The sequence below is a fragment of the Herpailurus yagouaroundi genome, unplaced genomic scaffold, assembly GCF_014898765.1.
Source record: "Herpailurus yagouaroundi ecotype Mexico unplaced genomic scaffold, PumYag 192, whole genome shotgun sequence".
Classification (NCBI taxonomy): domain Eukaryota; kingdom Metazoa; phylum Chordata; class Mammalia; order Carnivora; family Felidae; genus Herpailurus; species Herpailurus yagouaroundi.
In genome coordinates, this window is record NW_024412423.1 from 19,715,830 (window position 1) to 19,739,763 (window position 23,934).

A 23,934-nucleotide genomic window follows, 5' to 3' on the forward strand; every position below is an offset into this window, starting at 1 on the left:
GAAGTATCACTCCCGTTCAGTAGGTTGCCTTTTTGGGTTTTTTTTGATGGTTTACTTGGCTGTGCAAAAGCTTTTTATTTTGGGGTAATACCATTAGTTTATCTTTGCTTTTTTCCCCCTTGCCTGAGGAGACATATTCATAAATATGTTGGTAGAGCTGATATCCACAAGATTACTGTTTTCTTTTAGGAATTTCATGCTTTTAGGTCTCACATTTAGGTCTTTAATCCATTTTGAATTTATTTTTGTGTATGGTAAAAGAAAGTGGTCTGGTTTCATTCTTTTGCAAGTAGCTGTGCAGTTTTCCTAATACTGTTTATCAGTGAGGCTGTCTTTTCCCCCATTGTGTATTCTTGCCTCCTTTGCTATAGAATAATTGACCATATAAGTGTGGGTTTATTTCTGGGCTCCCTATTCTGTTGATCTGTGTGTCTGATTGTTATAGCTTTGCAGTATTTCTTGAAATTTGGGATTATGATACCTCCAGCTTTGTTATTCTTTCCAAGATTGTTTTGGCTATTCAGGGTCTTCTGTGTGTGGTTCTATACACATTTTAGGATTATTTGTTGTAGTTTTTTGAAAAATGCTATTGGTATTTTGATACAGATTGCATTGAATCTTTAGGTTGCTTTGGATAGTATGAACATCTTAACATTTAACATTTCAATCCATGAGCATAGCATATCTTTCCATTTTGTCATTTTGAATTTCTTTCATCATTGTCTTACGGTTTTTAGATTATAGGTCTTTCATTTCCTTGGTTAAATTTATTCCTTGGTATTTTACTCTTTTTGGTGCAGTTGTAAACAGAATTGTTTTCTTAATTTTCCTTTCTGCTATATTGTTATTAATGTATAGTTTGCAGTGGATTTCTGTATGTTAAGTTTGAATCATGCAACTTCTGAGCAGCCAGTCCAACAACTTCTCACTCCTTACCTCTACCTCCAATGCTGAAGCTCTTGTGTAGGCTGTCTTCCTGTTTCTCCTGGAATACTCTCTGCCTCCTGTCTTGCCTCTGTTAGTTCAGTGTGTTTACCTTAAAGGCAAAGTGATTCATTTAAAATGCACATCTACTGCATGCCTTTCCTCTGGATTAAACCCCTGAAGTGGCTTTCCATTGCTTTAAGTTCAAAGCCCTTAAAATGTTTCAGAAGGCTCTTAATTACTGGAACCACTTTCTGTCTTCACTCCCTTTCCCCTTTGTTCTGCACCATACTTTCTGAAATTACTTTAGCTATTCAGTGACTCAGATCTTTTCATCTGGCTAACTCCGGCCCGTCTGTCAGTTCTCAGTTTAAACATTCACTTCCTTTAGAAGCCCTTCCCAGAATTCTACCCTAGGGAGATTAGATGCTTACTTTGTGTTTTCAAAGTATCATGTACTTCTCTTAAGACAATGTTTAACACCACTTTTTTACTTTTCTGTTTAACCTGTCTCCCATACTTCAAAGGAGAAAGTGTCTTTCTTTTTGAACCAAAACAACGCATGTAAGCTACAAGTGTGTAATAAGTTGGTGCTTAATTTTTTGAATGATTTGACCAATTAATATCATAGTTATGTTTATGCCAAAATGTTATTAAAAGACCAGTAAAAGATAGTCTATGATTTAAAAAAAAAATGCAGGATTCATGACTCGTGGTTTTGGTTACCGTCGAGGAGTATCATATTTGTGCTCCCAGTATAAACAACTATAAAACTGGAACAAAAAAATTGAAGCAACTATTTTCAGGCATTGGACAACAGATGGCACAGGGCTGTGATCTTTGAGAAAAGAGAAATGTTTGAGGGACTACACATTCATTTTAGCTTTCTCCCTAGGGAAATTTTGTACACTTTGGCATATAGAATTAAAACCCCAGCAGAGAATAATAGTATTACCAGCTAGATGAAACAAACGTAGGAGTGTGGGTTTGCTGATGTGACTATAAATTATGGAATAAGATACAGGAGAGGGGTTGCTATGCAGAGATGGGCACCAGAAATCTGTGTAAGGGACTATCAAATCTTTGGCCAGATACTAAGCTACACATGTCCAGGACAGGAATTATTGAGGGCTAGCAGAGAATAAACTACGGGGGTAGAAGAGTGGGACTGTGAGCTGAATGGATATTCTAGAGGTTACACTTGACTGGGTGACATTTGAATTGTGATATGCCAGAGTAAGGAGGCCTTATGGAACTCTCTTTTGAGTTCTCCCTTTTGATAACATTCTTTTGAGACCTCAGAAGGGCCATCAGTGTCTCCCTGTTTTGTAGGAAATACTGATGGGACATCAAATCAACAACTTAGTCTTAAGTGGTTCAGGGGAGAAAAGTTTTGTACACTTCATTTCTGCTTTTCTGTAAGCTTGTATATGTTTTGAAAATTATTTTGGAAAACACTTGCGATACTTAAGAAGCTAAAGTTTATTTGAAAAACTCACACACCTGGTCTCCTAATGCTGAATAACAGAAGTAGAAAATACTCAGTTTTAGTAAATCAGTTAAAGAGTGTTCTTGGGGTGCCTGGGTGGCTTACTTGGTTGAGCGTCCAACTCTTGATTTCAGCTCAGGTCATGATCTAATGGTCATGGGATCAAGCCCTGCATCAGCTCTCTACTGGGCATGGAGCCTACTTGGGATTCTCTCGCTCTCGCTCTCCCTTCTCTCTTTCTCTCTCGCTCTCTCTCTCTCTCTCTCTCTGTCTCTCTCTCTCTGTCTCTCTCTCTCGCCCCTCCCCTGCTTACACACACTCGAACTGCCCCCCCTCAAAAAATTTTTTTAAAAAAAGTATTTTTTTCTCTTGTATATTTGAATAGCATGTAAAAATGACACTCATTTTGATGTTTAAGTTTTTGTCATTTTTGATAAGATTGCTCATGTCTTTTCTTTTGGAACTAACATTCTGATGCTTATTAAGGTAGCATAATCTTTCCCTGTGTACCTTTAAAGGTTGCTCAAGAAACAGATGTTAGAGCCCAGATTCGTCTGCAGTTTCGTGATGTCAATGGAGAACTTATAGCTGTGCAGAGATCTATGGTGTGTACTCAGAAAAGCAAAAAGACAGAATTTAAAACCCTGGAAGGAGTCATTACTAGAACAAAGTAGGTGTTTACCTTATATTTGAATATCTATTAATTTTCTGTTATTTAGGTTTATAAGACTGTGGGTTTTTTTCCCATTACTTTATTTTAGAGCAGCATAATAATTTTTTTAAAGACTTTATTTTTTTGGAGCAGTTTCAGGTTCTCCGCAAAACTAAGCAGAAAATAGAGTTCCTGTAATACTCCCTGACCCTATGCATGCATAGCTTCATCCACTATGAACAGTTACTGTTGGATCTTTTATCAGTTAAACAGAATGATCCCATCAAAGATTTTGTGATAATGCTGCATTCCTTTGAGTAATTTATGAACACTTGTTCAACTGAAGGTACACAATCACTCAAATATAGATTGAATGAATGGAAAATGCTAGTATTGTGTGTAGGAATGTGTGAAATGAGAAGCATACAAAGTGTAACCCTTTGAATTGTCACCTTTATTAGAGTCACATTATCACCTTTAATGGGTTTGGATTTTGGAATTAGCCTGCCCTGGATTCAAGGCTTTATCCCTGTTGTACAAATTACTTAACTATCACCTTACGCCTTTCACTTGTTTATTTGTCAACTAATTAAATAATTCTCTTAATTAATAACATTTGTCACCTATTATGTGCTAGAGGCAGTATATTAGCTATTGGCTTCTCAAGCAGGTTGGTTTCCTTGGCATTTAAATACACTCAGGTGGATTTCATTCCACACCAGTTACTGTTTGTCTCTATTTTCCCCTTCACAGTCAGGCTTCTCATAAGAGTTGTTGATAATCACTGTCTCTATTTCTGTTTTTCCTCCCTCCTCCTCTAGCCCCATTCCTTTACTGAAACAGCTCCAACTGAGGTCACAAATACCCTCTGTGTTAATTAGGATAATGCTATTGGTTTACTAAATAGATCTTTTTGCAATCCTGTGTAAAAGGGATTCATTTTTTTTCATTTGTAAAATAGGGATTCATTTTTATTATATATATCTTAGAAAGAAGGATTGAGCTAATGCATGTAAAATGAGAGCTCATGTATTAGTTTTCTTTGCATAACAAACCACAAACTCAGTGGTTTAAAACAACAGACATTTATTATCTTATAGTTCTGTAATTTAGGAATCCAAATTGGGTCTCACTGGCTTAAAATCAAGGTGGTGGCCGGGCTATAATCCTTTCTGGAGGCTCTAGGGAAAATCTGTTTCTACATCCTTTTTGGGTCTTTTGCAATCCACCCACAAAACTTGGCTCATGGCCCTCCATCTTTAAAGTCAGCAATAGTGGGCTGAGTTCTCATAGTACATCACTCTGACATCCTCTTCTGGCTCCCTCTCCCACTTAAAGACACTTGTGATTGTGTCGGCCCCACCCAGACAATCCAGGGTAATTCTTTTACTTAGGGTCCAGTTGATAAAGCAACCTTAACTTCATCTGTAATCTTCATTCCCTTTTGCCATGTAACCTGATGCATTCACAGGGATTAGAATATAAATATCTTTGAAGGGCCATTGTTCTGTATACTGTAACTCAGTAAATGGTAGCTATCAATAACTTCTTGAAGATCTTTTTCTGGACTTGCATGACATGACACTGTTCTGTCTCTCCCTCACAGCTACATCCAGCCAGCTAATAAAGGTAGCTGGTTCCACGGGCTCAGCCCTAAAGCCTCTCCTATTTTTGCTCTGTATTCTCTTCCTAGATAATCTCATTCATATCCATTACTCAAATTACTCTCTATTCATAGATGACTGACAGATTTAGGTCTCCAGACCTCTGTTTTCAGACCCATATACCCACCTGTCTCTCTCATTTTCTACCACCCCTTTCAAAGACACCTCGGATTCAACATGTCCAAAACCACGCTCATGAGTCCCCTTGACTCCTCTTAAAAAATCTCCCACTATGTGATCCTCTTGCAGTGCTCCTCATTGTAGCAAATGGGGTAGGTACCCCATCCATCCAGTGACACAAACGAATACACTCTCTACATCTTGACACCTCCTTGCTCTCTATATGTAGTTCATTACCAGGTCCTCTGGCTTTAACCTAGGATTTAAATGTCTGTTGAGTCCATTTCTTTTCCTTCTGTACAGTGACCTTTCTAGTTCAGGCTACCATAATTTTTCTCCGGTCTAATGTGATCACCTCTTGGTGTATCTGTGTCCATTCTCTCCCCCTACAAAACATTCTCGGTGTATTCAGTGTACTATTTTCAAAATATGTATTGGAATATATAAATGACAGTAAAGACAGATACTTTACTAACCTAGCTATTAACAGATAGTGCACAGAAAATATAAAGAAAATGCTGAATTTGTCCTCCTGATGAAAGATACTGAGCGATCTCTTGAAATTCAAGGGCAGAGATGCTCCTGGCCCTAGGTATAATGATGTAGGGGACTCTTTAAAATACCCTAAGATACTTCTCTGTAGTGGATTGCTTTGTCAGCGTGACCTTAGAAGTTGAGGTCTACTGATTTGAATTTGCTTAAATGGGTATCACTAAAGTTTGCCTTTATTATCCTTTTACATTGTGTTACTGAGCAATCCGTATCTAAACACTATAGTCTTTAGATGTTTTTGTTTAAGGCACAATTGCCTGTCTTCTGTGAATCATCATGTTTTATTTTACTTTTGTTAAAGTCTGTTTTCTTATTTTTAAGTCCTGGGATTGGAAGATTATTTTTCTCTATTTATTGTCTGTAAATATTTTATATTACTATATTTAAAAATCCAAACGTAAAAAAAATTAGTTCTGGCATCTTTTCCTGTCCCTCCCTGTTTTACATACTTTTTCATCATTGAACTCCTGAATCCTTAAGAGTTAAACTTTTTACCATAAGAAAGCTATTGTAACTGGGGATGCATGAGGGAACTTTTTTTTTTTTTTTAACAAGTACAGCATAAAGGATTGATTAAGCAATTAGAATAGGTACAACAGGAGGTTTTTTTACATAAATTCTTGATTTTCATTTTCTGTAGGCATGGTGAGAAGGTCAGCCTCAGCTCTAAGTGTGCAGAAATTGACCGAGAGATGATAAGTTCTCTTGGGGTTTCCAAGTCTGTGCTAAATAATGTCATTTTTTGTCACCAAGAAGACTCTAATTGGCCTTTAAGTGAAGGAAAGGCTCTGAAGCAAAAATTTGATGAGATTTTTTCAGCAACAAGGTTTGTAGCCTTTAATGAGACTTTATAACCTGTGAAGTTATTGAGCCATGGTTGCAATTTGGATATTTCTTTTTTAGAAGAGAAAAAGTCTTAAAAGTAAAGTCATCAGTTATTACCTTTCATCCAGTGGCAACCAGTGGGCATATTTTCTTTCTGTTTTCTTTCTGTGCATTTTTATTTACCTGCTTGACAGTTTATATGTAATGTTTTCATTTACCATTATATCATAAGCATTTTCTAAGGTATTAAAAGCTCTTTGTAAATGCAATCTTAGCAACTATATAATATTCCATTGTTGGAACCTATGTAATTTACTTGGAAAGAAGTTTGATTTTTAATATCTTCAAAGGTACATTAAAGCCTTGGAAACGCTGCGGCAGGTACGTCAGACACAAGGTCAGAAAGTAAAAGAATGTCAAACAGAACTAAAATATTTGAAGCAAAACAAGGAAAAAGCTTGTGAGATACGTGACCAGATTACTAGTAAGGAAGCTCAGTTAATATCATCAAAGGAAATTGTCAAATCCTATGAGAACGAACTTGATCCATTGAAGGTAATTTGATTTCTTGAATAAGAAGACTCACTTTTTATTATGGTAGCATTCACTCCTAAAACACTTTATTTTTATATAAATTTGAATGGTGTGTTTATTTCTTGAAAAAATTATCAAACATTATGTAATGTCATGGTTTATATTTTAGGTCTTTATTAGATGGTTTATCTTTTTACTATTTTTTTAAAATCTTTTTTAATGTTTTTTTTTTTTAATTTATTTTTGAGACAGAGGGACACAGAGCATGAGCAGGGGAGGGGCAGAGAGAGAGGGAGACACAGAATCTGAAGCAGGCCCCAGGCTCTGAGCTGTCAGCACAGAGCCCGACGCCGGGCTCGAACTCACGGACTGTGAGATCATGACCTAAGCTGAAGTCGAATGCTTAACTGACTGAGCCACCCAGGCACCCCTAAAGGATGGTTAATCTTAAAGTTGCCCAAAGAACTTGGATTTGAGAGTAAACAAATTTGTACCATCTTACTAAGCTACTCGTATAGATCTTAAATATCACTGTAATGACCCAACCTTACATTTCTGTATTCTTAAGATTTTTTTTTAATTGACATATCTTTCCAGGGAACTTTTATAAGTTGCAAGATGTTACTTGGCTTTGTACAAAATTTGGAATTGATACATATATTTGCAAATAAGTACAGCTTTCTAAACTCCTGTGGTCTGTAAGAAAGAAATTTCATTCATTTATTTCCTAAACATTTATTGAGTGTTTCCTATGTGTGAGGGCATACAGTGTATACTGTGCTTAGGGCTGCAGGTAGTAGGAGAACTACAATGGTGTCCTTGCCCTTAAAGTGTTTCTATTCTAAGTAAGAGCATTCTTGAAAGTGGCTATTTTCTAGATTTCACATAGTAGAAGAATTCTTTTTACTCATTTAAAAGTTACTGATTTAGGGGCGCCTGGGTGGCGCAGTCAGTTAAGCGTCCGACTTCAGCTCAGGTCATGATCTCACCGTTCGTGAGTTTGAGCCCCGCATCGGGCTCTGTGCTGACAGCTCAGAGCCTGGAGCCTGTTTCAGATTCTGTGTCTCCCTCTCTCTGACCCTCCCCCGTTCATGCTCTGTCTCTCTCTCTCAAAAATAAATAAACGTTAAATAAATAAATAAATAAATAAATAAATAAATAAATAAATAAATAAAATCGTTAGCCTGTTAAAGATTAAGTTTTTATAATGTACTTTACATAATGTGACTCTACCCAGTGACTTCTCTGGGACATGTTGAGGGCAAGGCAGTTTATTGGTTTTGTTTTGTTTTTTACTAGCTGTGAGGAGTTGGACAAGTTACTTAATGTCTCTGCTTCTCAGTTTCTCTGTGCCTCCTATAATTTATAGCCTTGCTAGCATTAAATGAGATAGATCACTTTTACTAAGTATCTAGCCCAGGACATCTTAACCTCATTCATTTGCATTATAAACTAGTGAAATTTATGTATTTATTTATTTTCAGAATCGTCTAAAAGAAATTGAACAAAATCTTTCTAAAATAATGAGACTTGACAATGAAATCAAAGCCTTGGATAGCCGAAAGAAGCAGATGGAAAAAGATAATAGTGAACTGGAACAGAAGATGGAAAAGGTTTGTGGTGGTAGTATTTTGTTCTCCAAAATTTTGAGATTATTTAATGAACCTCATTTGAATCCATTGTTTCAGTCATATCTCGGAAAAAACACAAATCTTGTTGTTTGTGTTATTTCCGTGTATATGTTAAAAAGAAGGACATTGAGCAGGTGCCTGGGTGGCTCAGTCTGTTAAGCATCCAACTTTGGCTCAGGTCATAATCTTGCGGTTCATGAGTTCGAGCCCCACATCGGGCGCTGTGCTGACACCTCAGAGCCTAGAGCCTGCTTCTGTTTCTGTGTCTCCCTCTCTCTCTGCTGCTCCCCGGCTTGTGCGTACTGTCTCCCCTCCCACAAAATTAAAAGAAAAATTTTTAAAGGATATCGAAGAAGTTTAGTTCATATTTTGTACCTCAGAATGATAACTTCATATATTTACTCATTAAAGCTCTTTATTTTGATTCTATACAGGTTTTTCAAGGGACTGATGAGCAACTAAATGATTTATATCACAATCACCAGAGAACAGTGAGGGAGAAAGAAAGGAGACTGATAGACTGTCAGCGTGAACTGGAAAAGTTAAATAAAGAATCAAGACTTCTCAATCAGGAAAAATCAGAACTGCTTGTTGAACAGGGTAGGACAAAATGTTAACTTGGTCTCTTTTCCTGTTATAATATTAAACATTTTCTGCATGAATAATGAATCTCCAGGAAATTATGCTAAGTGAAAAAAGCCAATCTCAAAAGATTATATACAGTATGTTACTATATAACATTTATATAACATTTTTGAAATGTCAAATTTTTATTTTTTATTTTTATTATTTTTTTAATTTTTTAATTTATTTTGAGAGACAGAGCAAGTAGGGGAGGGGCAGAGAGAGGGAAAAGGGAGAATCTCAAGCAGGCTCCACACTGTCAGCACAGAGCCCAACGTGGAGCTTGATCCCACGAACCATGAGATCATGACCTGAGCTGAGATCAAGAGCTGGCACTTAACCGGCTGAGACACCTAAGCACCCCTATTATTATTTTTTTAAGTTTATTTATTTTGAGAGAGAGAGAGAGAGAATGTGTGAGCAGGGTAGAGGCAGAGAGAGAGAGAGGGAGAGAGAATCCCAAACAGGTTGTACCCTCAGCGTGGAGCCCAGTGCAGGACTTGATCCCATGACTGGGAGATCATGACCTGAGCTGAAATCAGGAGTCAGTCATGTAACCTACTGAGCCACCCAGGTGCCCCAAAATGTCAAAATTTTACAAGTAGAGGACAGATTAGTGGTTGCCAGGGTTACTGAGTAGGAGAAGGGACAGGAGGAAGGCTAGTATGGTTATGGTTATAAAAGCACAAGAGGTACTATCGTGGTATTGGAGCTGTTCATTATGTTCGCTGTCTTGGTGGATATATGAACTTATGCAGTTAATTATATAGAACTTAATACACACAAATCGACAAAAGTAACACTGGGGAAATCTGAATAAATCTGATGGATTATATCAGTGTCATTATCCTGACTATGAAATTGTACTGTAGTATTGCAAAATATTACTAAAGAAAACATTGTTTTTCTACTCACAACAGTTCTGACACCAGTTGTATGGGTTCTTCCACATCAAGCAATTCTCCCACTTCTCAGTGGATAAGATTACATTCTCACACTAATTAGAGTTAGGGCATTCCCCAAGAAGTCCCAAAAGACTGCCTCCCTAACTCAGATTCCAGTTGCAAGTCCCAAGTTGCCTGTCACGTATAATTCTGATCAGTTGACTATAAATTAGGGGTCCCCACAACCCCTTTCTGAGGTCTAATAATTTGCTATAATGATTCATAGAACTTACGGAAACAGTATTACCAGTGCATTCTAAAGGATACCACTCAGGAACGATCAAATGGAAGAGATGCATAGGGCAGGGTCTGGGGAAGGGGCCTTCAGCTTACATGCCCTCTCTGTGTGCAGCACTCACACATGAACAGGCACCTTGATGTGTTTGCCAACCTGAAAGCTCTCTGAATGCTGTCGTTTAGGGTTTTTATGGAAATTCCATTACGTAGACATGGTTGAATAAATCATTTTAGTCATTGGTGATTCAACTCCATCTTAAGCTGCTCTCCAGAGTTGGGGATGGGGGTACTGAAAGTTCCTACTCTCTAATTACATAGTAGGTTCCTTTGACAACCAGCTCCTCTAAAAGTCACCTCATTAGAATAAACTGAGATACGGCTGAATAGGATTTGAAATGAATAACAAAAGATGCTTCTTTCACCTGTATCACTCAGAAATTCTAAAAATTTTATGTGCTTTGTGCCAGGAACCAGGGACAAAGACCAAATATGTATTTTTTTTTTTATATATATATATATATTTATATATATATATATATATATATATATATATATAAATTTTTAAAAATGTTTATTTACTTTTGAGAGAGAGAGAGCACAGGCAGGGAAAGTACAGAGGGAAAGAGAGGGAAACACACAATCTGAAGCAGGCTCCAGGCTCTGAGCTGTCAGCGTAGTGCCCAGTATAGGGCTTGAACCCACAAACCGTGAGATCATGACTTGAGCTGAAATCAGAGACTTAACCAACTGAACCTCCCAGGTGTCCCTAAATATGTGTTTCTTTTATTATGTCACATTACCATGGTTACCAATGGAGGGAACTGAGCAAAGGATATAAGACATTCTGCTGTTTTTTTTTTTATAACTGCAATATGAATATACACTTATTTTAATTTTTTAAAAATCAGTTGATAAAAGAATTATTATGGTTGTGTTTTTTAAAGGTCGTCTACAGCTACAAGCAGATCGCCATCAAGAACATATCCGAGCTAGAGATTCATTAATTCAGTCTTTAGCAACACAGCTAGAATTGGATGGCTTTGAGCGTGGACCATTCAGTGAAAGACATATCAAAAATTTTCACAAACTTGTGAGGGAGAGACAAGAGAAGGAAACAGAAATTGCCAACCAAATGATGGTAAATATTGTTATATTCTTTTGTTTGTATGAGATTCTCTAATTAAAATGTTTTAGGGGCACCTAAGTAACTCACTCCATTGAGTGTCTGACCTTTGGTTTCGGCTCAGTTCATAATCTCACAATTTGTGTGATTGAGCCCCATTTCTGTCCTGCTCCATGCTGTCACCAGAGACTGCTTGGGATTCTCCTCTTTCTGCCCCTCCCTTGCCTGTGTACTTTCTCTCTCTCAAAATAAATAAATAAACTTAAAAGAAAAGAAAGAAATAGCTTTTAAAAATTGTGTTAATTTTTGGATGGACCTCATTTTGTCTTTTTTTTTTTTTTAATGTTTATTTATTTTTGAGAGAGAGAGAGAGAGTGTGAGCAGGGGAGGGGCAGAGAGGAAAGGAGACACAGACTCGGAAGCTGGCTCCAGGCTTCCAGCTGTCAGTACAGAGCCTGATATGGAGCTCGAACTCATGAACCTCAAGATCGTGACCTGAGCCAAAGTTGGACACTTAACCGACTCAGCCACCCAAGTGCCCCTGTTTTGTCGTATATTTTAATTAGTGTTAGAATAAAATCTGTAGGAGATAGAAAACACCTTTATGGAAGCAACTTTTCTGAAGTTCATAAGGATAAAAATATGAAGAAGATACAGACTTATATTTTAAGTTTTATTTATTTTTTAAAGTTTCTTTTGTGAGTGTGACTATGAGCAGGGGAGGGACAGAGAGAGAGGAAGACAGAATCTTAAGCAGACCCTATGCCAGCACAGAGCCCAGTGTGGGGTTTGAGCTCAGGAACCATGAGATTATGACCTGCACCGAAGTTAGATGCTTAACCAACTGAGCCACCCAGATGCCCCTATTTTAAGTAAATTTTTTTTCTTTTTTTCCCCTCATTATTTTGAGAAATAATGAACATATATCATTGTATAAGTTTAAGGCATATGGCCTGATTTACATATATTGTGAAATGGTTACCACAGTAGGCTCAGCTAATAACCATTTTATTATATAGGTAAAAGAAAAGAAAGGGAAAAAAAATTTTCTTTGTGATGAGAACTGCTAGGATCTCCTCCCTTAACAACTTTCCTTTATACCATATGGCAGTGTTAGCTGTGGTCATCATGGTGTACCTTACATCTCTAGTATTTACATATAACTGGAAATCTGTACCTTTTGACCACCTTGCTCTAATTCTCCCTCTTCCCACCGTCTACCTCTGGTGGCCCCAAATCTGATCTCTTTTTCTGAGTTTGGTTTTTGTTTCTTGAGTTTGTTTTTAGACAAAAACATAAGTGAGGTCATACAGTATTTATCTTCCAAAAGTTCTTTTTAAAGGTAATCATAAAAAAAGTTTGCTCATAACTAATAATGATTTTCTCAAGATGATGGTTATTACATTTTTTTGTACTTTTTAAATTTTCTTTAGTGTGCATCTATTAATTTTGCGTTCAAGAAACTTATTAATAAGTTCAGTGAAAAAATTATTAATGCTCGTTTTCCTCATGTGTATTTAGAATGACTTTGCAGAAAAAGAGACTATGAAACAAAAACAGATTGATGAGATAAGGGATAAGAAAACTGGACTGGGAAGAATAATTGAGCTAAAATCAGAAATCCTAAGTAAGAAGCAGAATGAGCTGAGAAATGTGAAGTATGAATTACAGCAGTTGGAAGGATCTTCGGACAGGATTCTTGAACTGGACCAGGAGCTCTCAAAAGCTGTAAGACATTATTTGAGTAATCCAATAATTTAAGGTGTAGGTAGGACATTTAGAATCTTGCATTCTGAAGTATTTTATCTACTGCTAATCCTAAGATACTGGCATTTCAATAAAAATGTCCACCTTGTTGAGGAATCTCATATAAAATTAAAAAATATGAGTATTATAATTACACCAACTCTTTGATTCTGGCACTGGGTGGATTGAAAATTAGAATCACCTAGGAATCTTTTTAAAAACACTTATGCTTAGACCATTCCTAATCAAAATCTCTAGGGTGGAGAATGGAAGGTCCACTCAAAGCCAGGTGATTCTTATGAGTACTTTGGTTAAGAACCACTTACCTAAGTTAAAAGTATTTTCCCTCTAGGTTCCACACACTGTAGATTTTCTATGATTATTGCCATGTTACCACTTTTTATATCGTAAAAATTTTCTTAGCTCATCTCTTCCTTTTTATGAATTTCCAAATTTTCTTCTTCATTTGTAATCTGTCCCCTTGCTTCACATCTCTGCCACCAAAGTAGGCATTGTAAAGTTTGGCAATTCTCCCTCTCAGATTCCATTTTGATAATTTAAGTAAACATTGCTATTTGCATACATTTCTGTCAATTTAGCAGTTTGTCACAATATTGCCTTGTGATGGGGAATCACCTGTCAGAAGAATCACTAAACTATATACTTAGATGTATTTTTCTCAGTTTTACAGTAAATTCTCAGTTTTTTTCCTCTTTGGCCTTCCAGGTTCATTTACTAATTCTCTACCATTATAGTAAGGCAGCTTTATAAGATTTTCCTTAAAAATCTTATTTCTTAAGCTTTTTCTCTTGTTGGATAAAAGCAAACAATCATTTTGTCATTGTTTTAACATGAATATATAAATTTGTGTGTTTGAATTTTTGATAAGGAACGTGAGCTAAGCAAGGCTGAGAAAAACAGCAATGTAGAAGCTCTAAAAACAGAAGTAATAAGCCTTCAAAGTGAGAAAGCAGACCTAGACAGGACCCTGCGTAAATTGGACCAAGAGATGGAACAGATAAACCATCATACGACAACACGTACCCAGATGGAGATGCTGACCAAAGACAAAGTATGACCTTGCTTTTTGTTCTGATTATACTTTCTGGTATTTGAAATAACTATGGAATATTTAGTTCATACTGGCATTATATTTTAGGAGTTAAGTGAGCTTAATACTCTGTAAAATCAGGGCGCCTGAGTGGCTCAAGTCGGTTAAGCGTCTGACTTCGGCTCAGGTCATGATCTCATGGTTCTTGAGTTCGAACCCTGTGTCGGGCTCTGGGCTGACAGCTCAGAGCCTGGAGCCCGCTTCAGATTCTGTGTCTCCCTCTTCCTGTCCCTCCACTGCTTGCACTCTGTTTCTTGCATTGTCTCAAAAATAAATAAGCATTTAAAAAAAAAAAATTCTCTATACAATACATTTTGGAGTTTAAAAACTTTTTTGTAATTATAAAAATTAATATAGAAGAATATATACACATGCACATTGCTATTAATTTTTATCATATCTCATACAGAAGTTTTCTTTTTTTTTTTAATGTTTATTTATTTTTGAGAGAGAGAGAGAGAGAGAGAGAGAGAGAGAGAGAGAGAGAGATACCATGACCAGGGGAGGGGCAGAGAGAGGGAGAGACACAGAATCCGAAACAGGCCTCTAGGCTCTGAGCTGTCAGCCCAGAGCCTGGTATGGGGCTTGAACTCTGAACGGTGATATCATGACCTGATCTGAAGTCAGACACTTAACCGACTAAGCCACCCAGGTGCCCCTCATACACAAGTTTAATTTTCATGTTATCAGACTTGTTACTTTTTTCTCTTATGCACAGAAAGCAATCCCCAGTGTAAGACTTTAAGAAATTTTGTATTCTAGGGGCGCCTGGGTATCTCAGTCGGGTAAGTGTCTGACTTTGGCTCAGGTCATGATCTCACGGTTGGTGGGTTCGAGCCCCCCTCAGGCTCTGTGCTGACAGCTCAGAGCCTGAAGCCTGTGTTTGGATTCTGTGTCTCCCTCTCTCTATCCCTACCCTGCTTGCGCTCTCTCTCTCTCTCTCTCTCTCTCTCTCAAAAGTAAATAAAACATTACAAAAAAATTTTTTTTTAATTTTGTATTCTTTCATTTTTAGCATTTTATTTTATTTTTTTTTAACTTTTTTTTCAACGTTTATATATTTTTGGGACAGAGAGAGACAGAGCATGAACGGGGGAGGAGCAGAGAGAGAGGGAGACACAGAATCGGAAACAGGCTCCAGGCTCTGAGCCATCAGCCCAGAGCCCGACGTGGGGCTCGAACTCCCGGACCGCGAGATCGTGACCTGGCTGAAGTCGGACGCTTAACCGACTGCGCCACCCAGGCGCCCCAGCATTTTATTTTTTAAGCCTAGAACTTCAATCAGTCTAGAATTTATTTGTTTTCTTACGGGCACCTAGCTGGCTCAGTTGGTAGAGCATGTGACTCTTGAGCTTGGAGTTTTAAGTTAAAATTTGTGTTCTTCATGTAATGTGGAGATCTTGGATTTCATAAAAAAAAATTTTTTTTTCTATAGTCTGACAAAGATGAACAAATCAGAAAGATAAAATCTCGACACAGTGATGAATTAACTTCATTGTTAGGGTATTTTCCCAACAAAAAGCAGCTTGAAGACTGGCTTCATAGTAAGTCAAAAGAAATTAATCAGACCAGGGACAGACTTGCCAAATTGAAGTAAGTATTTGCAACTTGTAGAAATGTAATACAGATCTCTTATTTCATGCTTTTATTTTTCATTGTTTTAATGTCTTGTCATGTATTGTCATAAAATGGTATGTCTTGTGTTAATTGACTTTGGTTCTACTGTATTTTATGAATCAAGTAAAATGGTGACATTGATTTGGGCCTTTTGTTCCTTGAAAGTTTGCAGAACTTAGTGAGAAGATTAAAATTCTCCTTTTTATTTTTAAAAAAAAATTTTTTTTTTTCAACGTTTATTTATTTTTGGGACAGAGAGAGTCAGAGCATGAACGGGGGAGGGGCAGAGAGAGAGGAAGACACAGAATCGGAAACAGGCTCCAGGCTCTGAGCCATCAGCCCAGAGCCCGACGCGGGGCTCGAACTCACGGACCGCGAGATCATGACCTGGCTGAAGTCGGACGCTTAACCGACTGCGCCACCCAGGCGCCCCAAAATTCTCCTTTTTAAAAATGACACCTGAAACTATAAAACCCCTAGAAGAAAATATAGAGGGAAAGCTTCATTATATTGAAATTGACAAATATTTTCTTGAACCTGATACCAGAAGCACAGGGAAACAAACCAAAAATAGACAAATGGGAGCCTGTGTGGCTCAGTCAGTTAAGCGTCCTATTCTTGATCTCAGCTCAGGTCTTGATCTCCCGATTCATGAGATCGAGCCTCACATCAGATCCCTGCTAACAGTGCAGAGCCTGCTTGGGATTCTCTCTCTCCCTCTCTCTGCCCCTCCGGAGCTCATGCCCGCCCTTTCTCTCTCTCTATCAAAATCCATAAATAAAGTGCTTTTTTTTTTTTTAAAGTAGACAAATGGGACTACATCAAAGTTAAAAACTTCTACACAACAAAGGAAACAATAGTGGGAAAAGTCAACCAACCGAATGGGAGAAAATATTTACAATCTATATATTTAGTAAAGGTTTATTATCTAGAATATGTAAAGAACTCCTATAATTCAACAACACAAAAACAGATAATTGGATTTAAAAATGAGCATGGGCACCTGGGTGGCTTAGTTGGTTAAGTGTCCAACTTCAGCTCAAGTGATGATATTGCAGTTCGTGAGTTCAGGCTCCACATTGAGCTCCATGCTGACGGCTCAGAGCTGGAGCCTGCTTCAGATTCTATGTCTCCCTCTCTCTCTGCACCTCCCTGCTCTCATTTTCACTCTCTCTCAAAAAACAAATAAGCATTTAAAATTTTTTTTTTTTTAAATGGGCAAAGGACTTGAATAGACATTTCTCCAGAGGCAATATTCAAATGGCCAGTGAGCATATGAGAAAATGTTCAGTATCACTAATCATCAGGGAAATGCAGCTCAAGGCCACAGTGAGATACCACATCATACCAGTTAGGATGGCCACTACCAAAAAAAAAACAAACAGAAAATAACACGTGTTGGTGAGGATGCTGAGAAATTGGAACCTTTGTGCATTGTTAGTGAGAATGTGAAATGATACAGGTGATATAGAAAATGGGTGTCCTTCAAAACAGAATTACCAGATCCAGCAGTTCCACTTCTGAGTATATATTCAAAAGAATTGAAAACATCTTGAAGAGATTTTTGCAAATCCATGTTTATTATAGAATTATTCTCAGTAGCCAGATGAATGGGTAAAGACTCGGTATATGTTTGTGTATAACAATATTAACTCAGCTTTGAAAAAGAAGGAAATCCTGGGCTCCTGGCTGACTCATTTGGTCAAGCGAGTGACTCTTGATCTCTAAGTTGTGAATTCAAGCCCCATGTTGAGTGCAAAACTTACTTAAAAAAAAAAAGTTCATCCATCAACTTGGATGAACCTTGAAGGATATTATGTTTAGTGAAATAATTTAGTTTCAAAAGAACGAATACTATATGATTCCACTTAAAAGACCTACCCAAATAGTCAAACTCTTAAAAACAGAAAGTATAAAGGTGTTGCCAGGAAATGGGGGAAGAGGGAAAGAGGAATTGTTGTTCAGTGGTTACACAGTTTCAGTTTTACAACATGTAAAAGTTTTAGAGATAGGTTGCACAATAATGTGTGTATGGTTAATTGTACTGTGCACTTAAAAGGTTAAGATGGTAGTTTTTATGTGTGTTTTTTACCACAATAAAGAAAAAGTGATCACTTTTTTCTAATGTCACTTTGAGTGGTGGTTGGACAAGAGTCAAAAATTCCTTACAGATTTTTGAGGAAGATAGTGGATTTGGCTTTGACCATGTTTAATTTGTGCTTGTTGTGGAAATATCTCTTAGGGAGATACTGGAGTTTGAAGTTCAAGAGATTGGAAATTGTTGCTTTGTAAGTAATAATTGAAGTCATTAGTACAGGCAATATCACTTTAAAGGGGTTTATGCAAAGAGAAAAGGTTATGGTCTGATGCCTCAGAAACAGCAGCATTTACTGTTGGTAAGCAATGAAGAAGAGCAAGTAAAGGAAACTAGAATTAGGGGAGCTGGGGTGAGAGCCAAACAGGAGTGGTTCTTGTTCTTGATGCCTTGAGAAAATAGACTTTCAAGGAAGTGGCCAACAGTGTTTGGTGCTAAGATAGTGGTGTTGATGACATTGCTCAGTTACTAGGATGATCAAAGCATCATCTGTATTAGTTACTTTTATTTTTCCAGATTTTTACTGTGTCTCAAAATGGGAAGTATCAAGATACAACACACATGCATTCATACACACTCATCTGAAACAAATTTCTCAAAATAGTACATGTCCAAACTATGCTCATTCTGCTCCAATATATTTTATTCTGTTTCATTTTTTAAGATAGGCTGAATGTAATGCATTATATTGATTACATGCCTTGCCTAGTGCATCATAACCTGCAAAGTGAAAAACCGTGATCTTTGTCAGTATGGAGGTTGGCTAGGATGATATTTAAGAGTTGGAATAGAAGGGTGCCTGGGTGGCTCAGTTGGTTAAGCGTCCAACTTAGGCCTAGGTCATGATCTCATAACCCGTGTTGGGCTCTGTGCTGACAGCTTGGGGCCTGGAGCCTACTTTGGATTATGTGTGTCTCCCTATTTCTTTGCCCTTCCCCCGCTCACACTCTGTCTCTCTTTCTCTCTCAAAAATAAACATTAAAAAAAAAAGGAGGAATGGAGATAAATTGTACTAGTGAGCAAAATCTTCCATGAATGAGAGGGAATGGATGATGAGACCTAAGTAGATGACAGCAACAACGAAGGGATGAAGGAGAAGTTCTTATAGGAGAGAAGGGAAGTGATATTGTGAAAGGGTCCTACCTACCTACTCAAACTTTTCAAACTGATTTCTCATGTTTTAAAATTGTAATCTATATTTGTTCTTATTTTAGCAAAGAACTAGCTTCAGCTGAGCAAAATAAAAATCATTTAAATAATGAACTAAAAAGGAAAGAAGAGCAGTTGTCCAGTTATGAAGACAAGCTGTTTGATGTTTGTGGTAGCCAGGATTTTGAAAGTGATTTAGACAGACTTAAGGAAGACATTGAAAAATCCTCAAAACAACGAGGTAAGTTACCTTCTTTTTTTACTTTTTTATATGCATGTTTATTTTTGAGAGAAAAAATTATTCGGAGAGAAATAAATATTATTGGGAGAGACAGGGAGAGGGAACGACAGAGGATCCAAAGCAGGCTCTGCACTGACCACAAAGAACCTGTTGCGAAGCTCAAACTTATGAACCGTGAGATCATGACTCGAGCTGAAGTCGGACACTCAACCGATTGAACCACCCAGGTGCCCTAAGTTACCTTCTTTATAATATGGAAGTACTTTGACACTTTTGAATTTTCACCCACAGGTAACTGTTAAGGATGAGAGATTTAAAAATTTAGTTCTGGAGCCAAATGGCTTTAGTCCTGATTCTACAACTTGATGGCTGTGTGACTTTGGGCAAATTATCAAATCTTTCTTTTACTTCAGACTTATCATCTGAGGACATAATTACCTACTATTTAGGGTTTGAGGGAAGAGTAAATGAGATTATTAGTATAAAGCTCTTAGAACAGTTTCTGGCACATAATATGCTCTAAAATTTTGTTACAGTTTTTGTGTGTTACCAGAAAGTAATTAATACAAATCTGAATGTATTGTGTCCTTTCAAAGATTATGTAAATATCAGAGAATTTTTATTTCTATAATGTGTTTATAAAGGAAGAATAATCATATACATATGGGAAAGGATTATAACCATCATGACAAAACTATATTTTATATTCCTCTCACTGGTAATAATATTTATTTTCTTAAAATAGCCATGCTGGCTGGAGCCACGGCAGTTTACTCCCAGTTCATTACTCAGCTAACGGATGAAAACCAGTCATGTTGCCCTGTCTGTCAGAGGGTTTTTCAGACAGAAGCTGAATTACAGGAAGTCATCAGTGATTTACAGTCTAAGCTGCGGCTTGCTCCAGATAAACTCAAGTCAACAGAATCGGAACTAAAGAAAAAAGAAAAACGGCGTGATGAAATGCTGGGACTTGTCCCGATGAGGTGAGAATATGGGTTTACCATTACTGTACATGTAACAGTAGCACCGTAAAAGTTACTCATCCAGGGGTGTCTGGTTGGCTTAGTCAATTAAGCACTTGACTGTTGATTTCAGCTCAGGTCATGATTTCACATTTCACGAGTTTGAGCCTTGCATCGGGCTCTATGTTGACAGTGCAGAGCCTGCTTGGGATTCTCTCTGTCTCTCTCTCTCTGTCTCAAAAATAAACAAACATTAAAAAAAAAAAAAGGTACCCATCCAGTCCCTGGCCATATTTTAGGTGTTGAGTAATGTGTTGAATGAGTAAAAATTCAAGTCAGGATTCTCAGCCAGTATGTCCCCTTTCATGTTATTTATGTGATAAGTAAAATAACTTATGTGATAATAAAATAACTATTTTGTTTAAAGGTGAGCAAACTTCTTAAACTACTCACAGGGTAGATATAATCTTAACCTTCTTTTGTTTTGTGTGTATGTTTATTTAATTCCTGAGACTTGGCTTAGGAACAGAAATTTTGACAGAATTTGAATTGTTTTGCTAGTATGGTACTTTCTAAACCTAGCAAAAGAATTAAAGTCTTAGAAAGCTCCCCCAAAAGAAATTTTAAACTATATTTTTATGTCTTTCCCACTTTCTAAAAGAATGAATCATAGTGATTTGTATTGTTTATTTTCCCTCACTTATTCAAGAAATTCAAATGATGGTCTCTTTATAAATCAGATCAAGTCAGAAAGTCTGTGATGATATCTTGTTGTCTCCCACAATATAGAGCATGCAGCTGGTCACAGAGACCAATATGACATAGTCTCTAAGGAGCTGATGCTCTAAGTAGACAAGCTCTCAGAATTGAATATTTAGAAAGCAGGGCTTAATAAAGTACTTAATTGGTTCAGACAAATACATTAGTTAAGAGAGAAGCCAGTGGACTATAGAATGAGAATAAGATTTTGAGAACGAGATGGGAGGGGAATATAAAGCATAGGGAAGTTGGTTCAACTCTATTAACAGAAGAAAAGTGGAGAGAGAAATGAGGACAGTGTGTGTGAAGGGGAGAGGAGCATTACCTGTGCTGCAATAGAAAGGTGATCTAGAGTTGGCAGAATCATGTGGGGAGGTTGATTTCCAAAAGTTAGGAAGATAGGGCTACATTATGTTCAGACCTAGTTACAACTCCCTCTGATAGGTCATAGGGAGTCATCTTTAGGGATTTATGAAAAATGTGTTTTAAGAAATTAATCTCATGTTAATATATTGAATGGATAAGAGTGAGAACAACTCAGTTAAGAATCTGACTCTTAGTTTTCGCTCAGGTCATGGTTTCGCAGTTCATGGAATTGAGCCCTGTGTCAGGATCTGTGCTGACATCCTGGAGCCTGCTTGGGATTCTCTCTCTCTCCTTCTCTCTGCCTCTCTCCCCCACTAACTCACACGCTTTCTCTCTTTCTTTCAAAATAAATAAATACATTCTAAAAAAAAAAAAAAAAAAAAATGTGGGGCACCTGGATGGCTTGGTTAAGTATCCAACTTCGGCTCAGGTCATGATCTCACAGTGAGTTCAAGCCCTGCATCGGGCTCTGTGCTGGTGGTGCAGATCCTGCTTGGGATTCTCTCTCTCTCCCTCTCTCTGATTCTTCCCCACTTGTACACTCTCTCTCTCAAAATAAATAAACAAACTTAAAATTATTTAAAAAAAAAAAAAAGAGTGAGAACTACTCTTGAAGCAGGAAAGCCAGGAGGGTATGTTGTCCTGGAAAACCAAAGAGAAATTTCAGGAGAAAAAGTCAGAAAAATCTAAGCAGATTGTGGTAGCCAGCCTCCAAGATGATCCCCAGTGATCCCTACCTGCTGGTATTCATGCTCTTGTATAGTCTTCTCCCACGTTCTAGGATTGGTCTGTGTAACCAATAAAATATGTCTGTGTAACCAATAAAATACAGAAGTGGTAGTGTGTCCCTTCCAGGATTCAATTATATAAGACACTACTAGCTGCCTGCTCGCCTTTTCTTTTGGAAATGGGTGAAGCCACCTGCCATATGAGCAGCCCTGTGGAGGGCCCCACTTGACAAGGACCTGAGGCCTTCAAACAACCACACGAGTGAGTACCATTTGGAAATTGATTCTCCAGCAGTCAAGCCTTGAGATGACTGTAGCCCTGGCCAGCAGCTTGACTACCACTTCAGTGAGACATCCTGAGCCAAAAGTACCCGGATGGCTGTTTCTGATCTTAAAATAAGTGCTGTTGTTTTGGGCTGCTGAGTTTTGGAATGTTTTGTTATGTAACAATAGATAACTAATATAGTCTTCAGGGTGAAAACTAGATTATTGAAGGCTATAGAGAGAATGTGATAAGGAGACAAAAGCAGTAGTTTGAGAATGAAAAGGAGGGAAAGGAATAAGGCAGTATCTTGAAAGGAAAAAGATTAAGTAAAAGATAAAATGTCAAGTTGGTAGAAAGTGCATTTAGAGGAAATGTGAGCTTAGTTCTGTGTCATATTGATATAAGTAGCAGAAATCAACATTGTATTATATTTTAGGACCCTTGCCATCAGAGCTCCCCTTCTCAGTGTAGGGTACATACTTTATTCATTGCTTTACTTCCTTAATTCCTTCTGTGTTGTAATACTAGTAACTATTTGCTGAATGAATGAGAGCTGTAGTATCTGTTCACTTATTTACTGTTTCGTGACAACCTCCTCAAAACTTAGTGCCTCACAACAACCATTTATTAGGATTTTCTGTGGCATGACTGGGCTTAGGTGGGTAGTTCCTCACTTAGGGTTTTTCATGCAGTTGCAGTCAGATGTTGGCTGTAGTCATCTCAAGTCTCTACTGGGCTCAGTGTTCAAGATGGCTCACTCAGATGACTTTCAGTGACACTGACTATTAGCTGGGGCTGTCAAACACAATGCCCTCGCATGGCCCACACATGTGTTTTGGGCTTTTGGCAGCAGAGTGGTTGGATTACCAAATGAAGGATCCTAAGATCGAGTAGTACAAGATACAGGCAATAGAAACTGCTAGTGTCTGAAGGCCTGGGCCCAAAACCTGGCACAGTGTTACTTCTGTTGTTGACTGTTTGGTCAACAGTAGTCACAGAGCCTGCCAAGATTCAATGAGAGGACACAGACTGCACCTCTCATTAGGAGGAATGTCAAAGTACTCGTGGCTGACTAATCCATATAGTACCCTAGTATCTGGAGTGGCCACTATATGCCACTCTGGTCACTACACACAAAGTAAGATATCCTGAAGCTAGAAAAATAAATATGTAGTCTAAGAGGTAAATCAGTGCCTTGGAGAAAAATATATAGCAGAGTAAGGAAGTACAGAAGATCTGAGTGGTGGTGAGAGGGGAATTGCTGTTGAAGGTGACAACTGAGTGTAGACATGAGAGAAATAAGGGAGCTAGCTAGAGAAATAAGGGACGATATTTGTCCAGGCAGTCCAAAATCCCTGAGGCCAAAGGGAAAATGGTTGACGATGAGCTCAGAGAGGTAGTGAGGAACCAGATTTTGCTTATCCTCTTTGAGGGAAATTTTTGTTGTTGTTGTTAATATTTATTTACTTTTAGGAAAGAGAGAGGGAGACACGGTTCCAAAGCAGGCTCCAGGCTCTGAGCTGTCAGCAGAGAGCCTGACGCAGGACTCAGACTCACGAACCATGAGATCATGACC

At 37.7% G+C, this 23,934-nt stretch overlaps 1 protein-coding gene across 4 annotated transcripts in view; it reads left to right on the plus strand.

Moving 5' to 3' along the window:
- RAD50 (RAD50 double strand break repair protein) overlaps nucleotides 1-23,934 on the plus strand; it is a 97,137-nt gene that overhangs the window by 10,180 nt on the left and 63,023 nt on the right. For 3 of the 4 annotated variants that reach the window (XM_040444426.1, XM_040444425.1, XM_040444427.1), the window contains exons 3-13: nucleotides 2,932-3,083; nucleotides 6,042-6,227; nucleotides 6,577-6,781; nucleotides 8,245-8,373; nucleotides 8,826-8,991; nucleotides 11,141-11,334; nucleotides 12,841-13,047; nucleotides 13,955-14,137; nucleotides 15,612-15,769; nucleotides 19,103-19,278; nucleotides 20,024-20,261. In XM_040444426.1, coding sequence (XP_040300360.1) covers nucleotides 2,932-3,083; nucleotides 6,042-6,227; nucleotides 6,577-6,781; nucleotides 8,245-8,373; nucleotides 8,826-8,991; nucleotides 11,141-11,334; nucleotides 12,841-13,047; nucleotides 13,955-14,137; nucleotides 15,612-15,769; nucleotides 19,103-19,278; nucleotides 20,024-20,261 — 1,994 coding nt within the window. The remainder of the gene's footprint in view (nucleotides 1-2,931; nucleotides 3,084-6,041; nucleotides 6,228-6,576; nucleotides 6,782-8,244; nucleotides 8,374-8,825; nucleotides 8,992-11,140; nucleotides 11,335-12,840; nucleotides 13,048-13,954; nucleotides 14,138-15,611; nucleotides 15,770-19,102; nucleotides 19,279-20,023; nucleotides 20,262-23,934) is intronic. The other variant, XM_040444428.1, reaches the window with a different exon arrangement.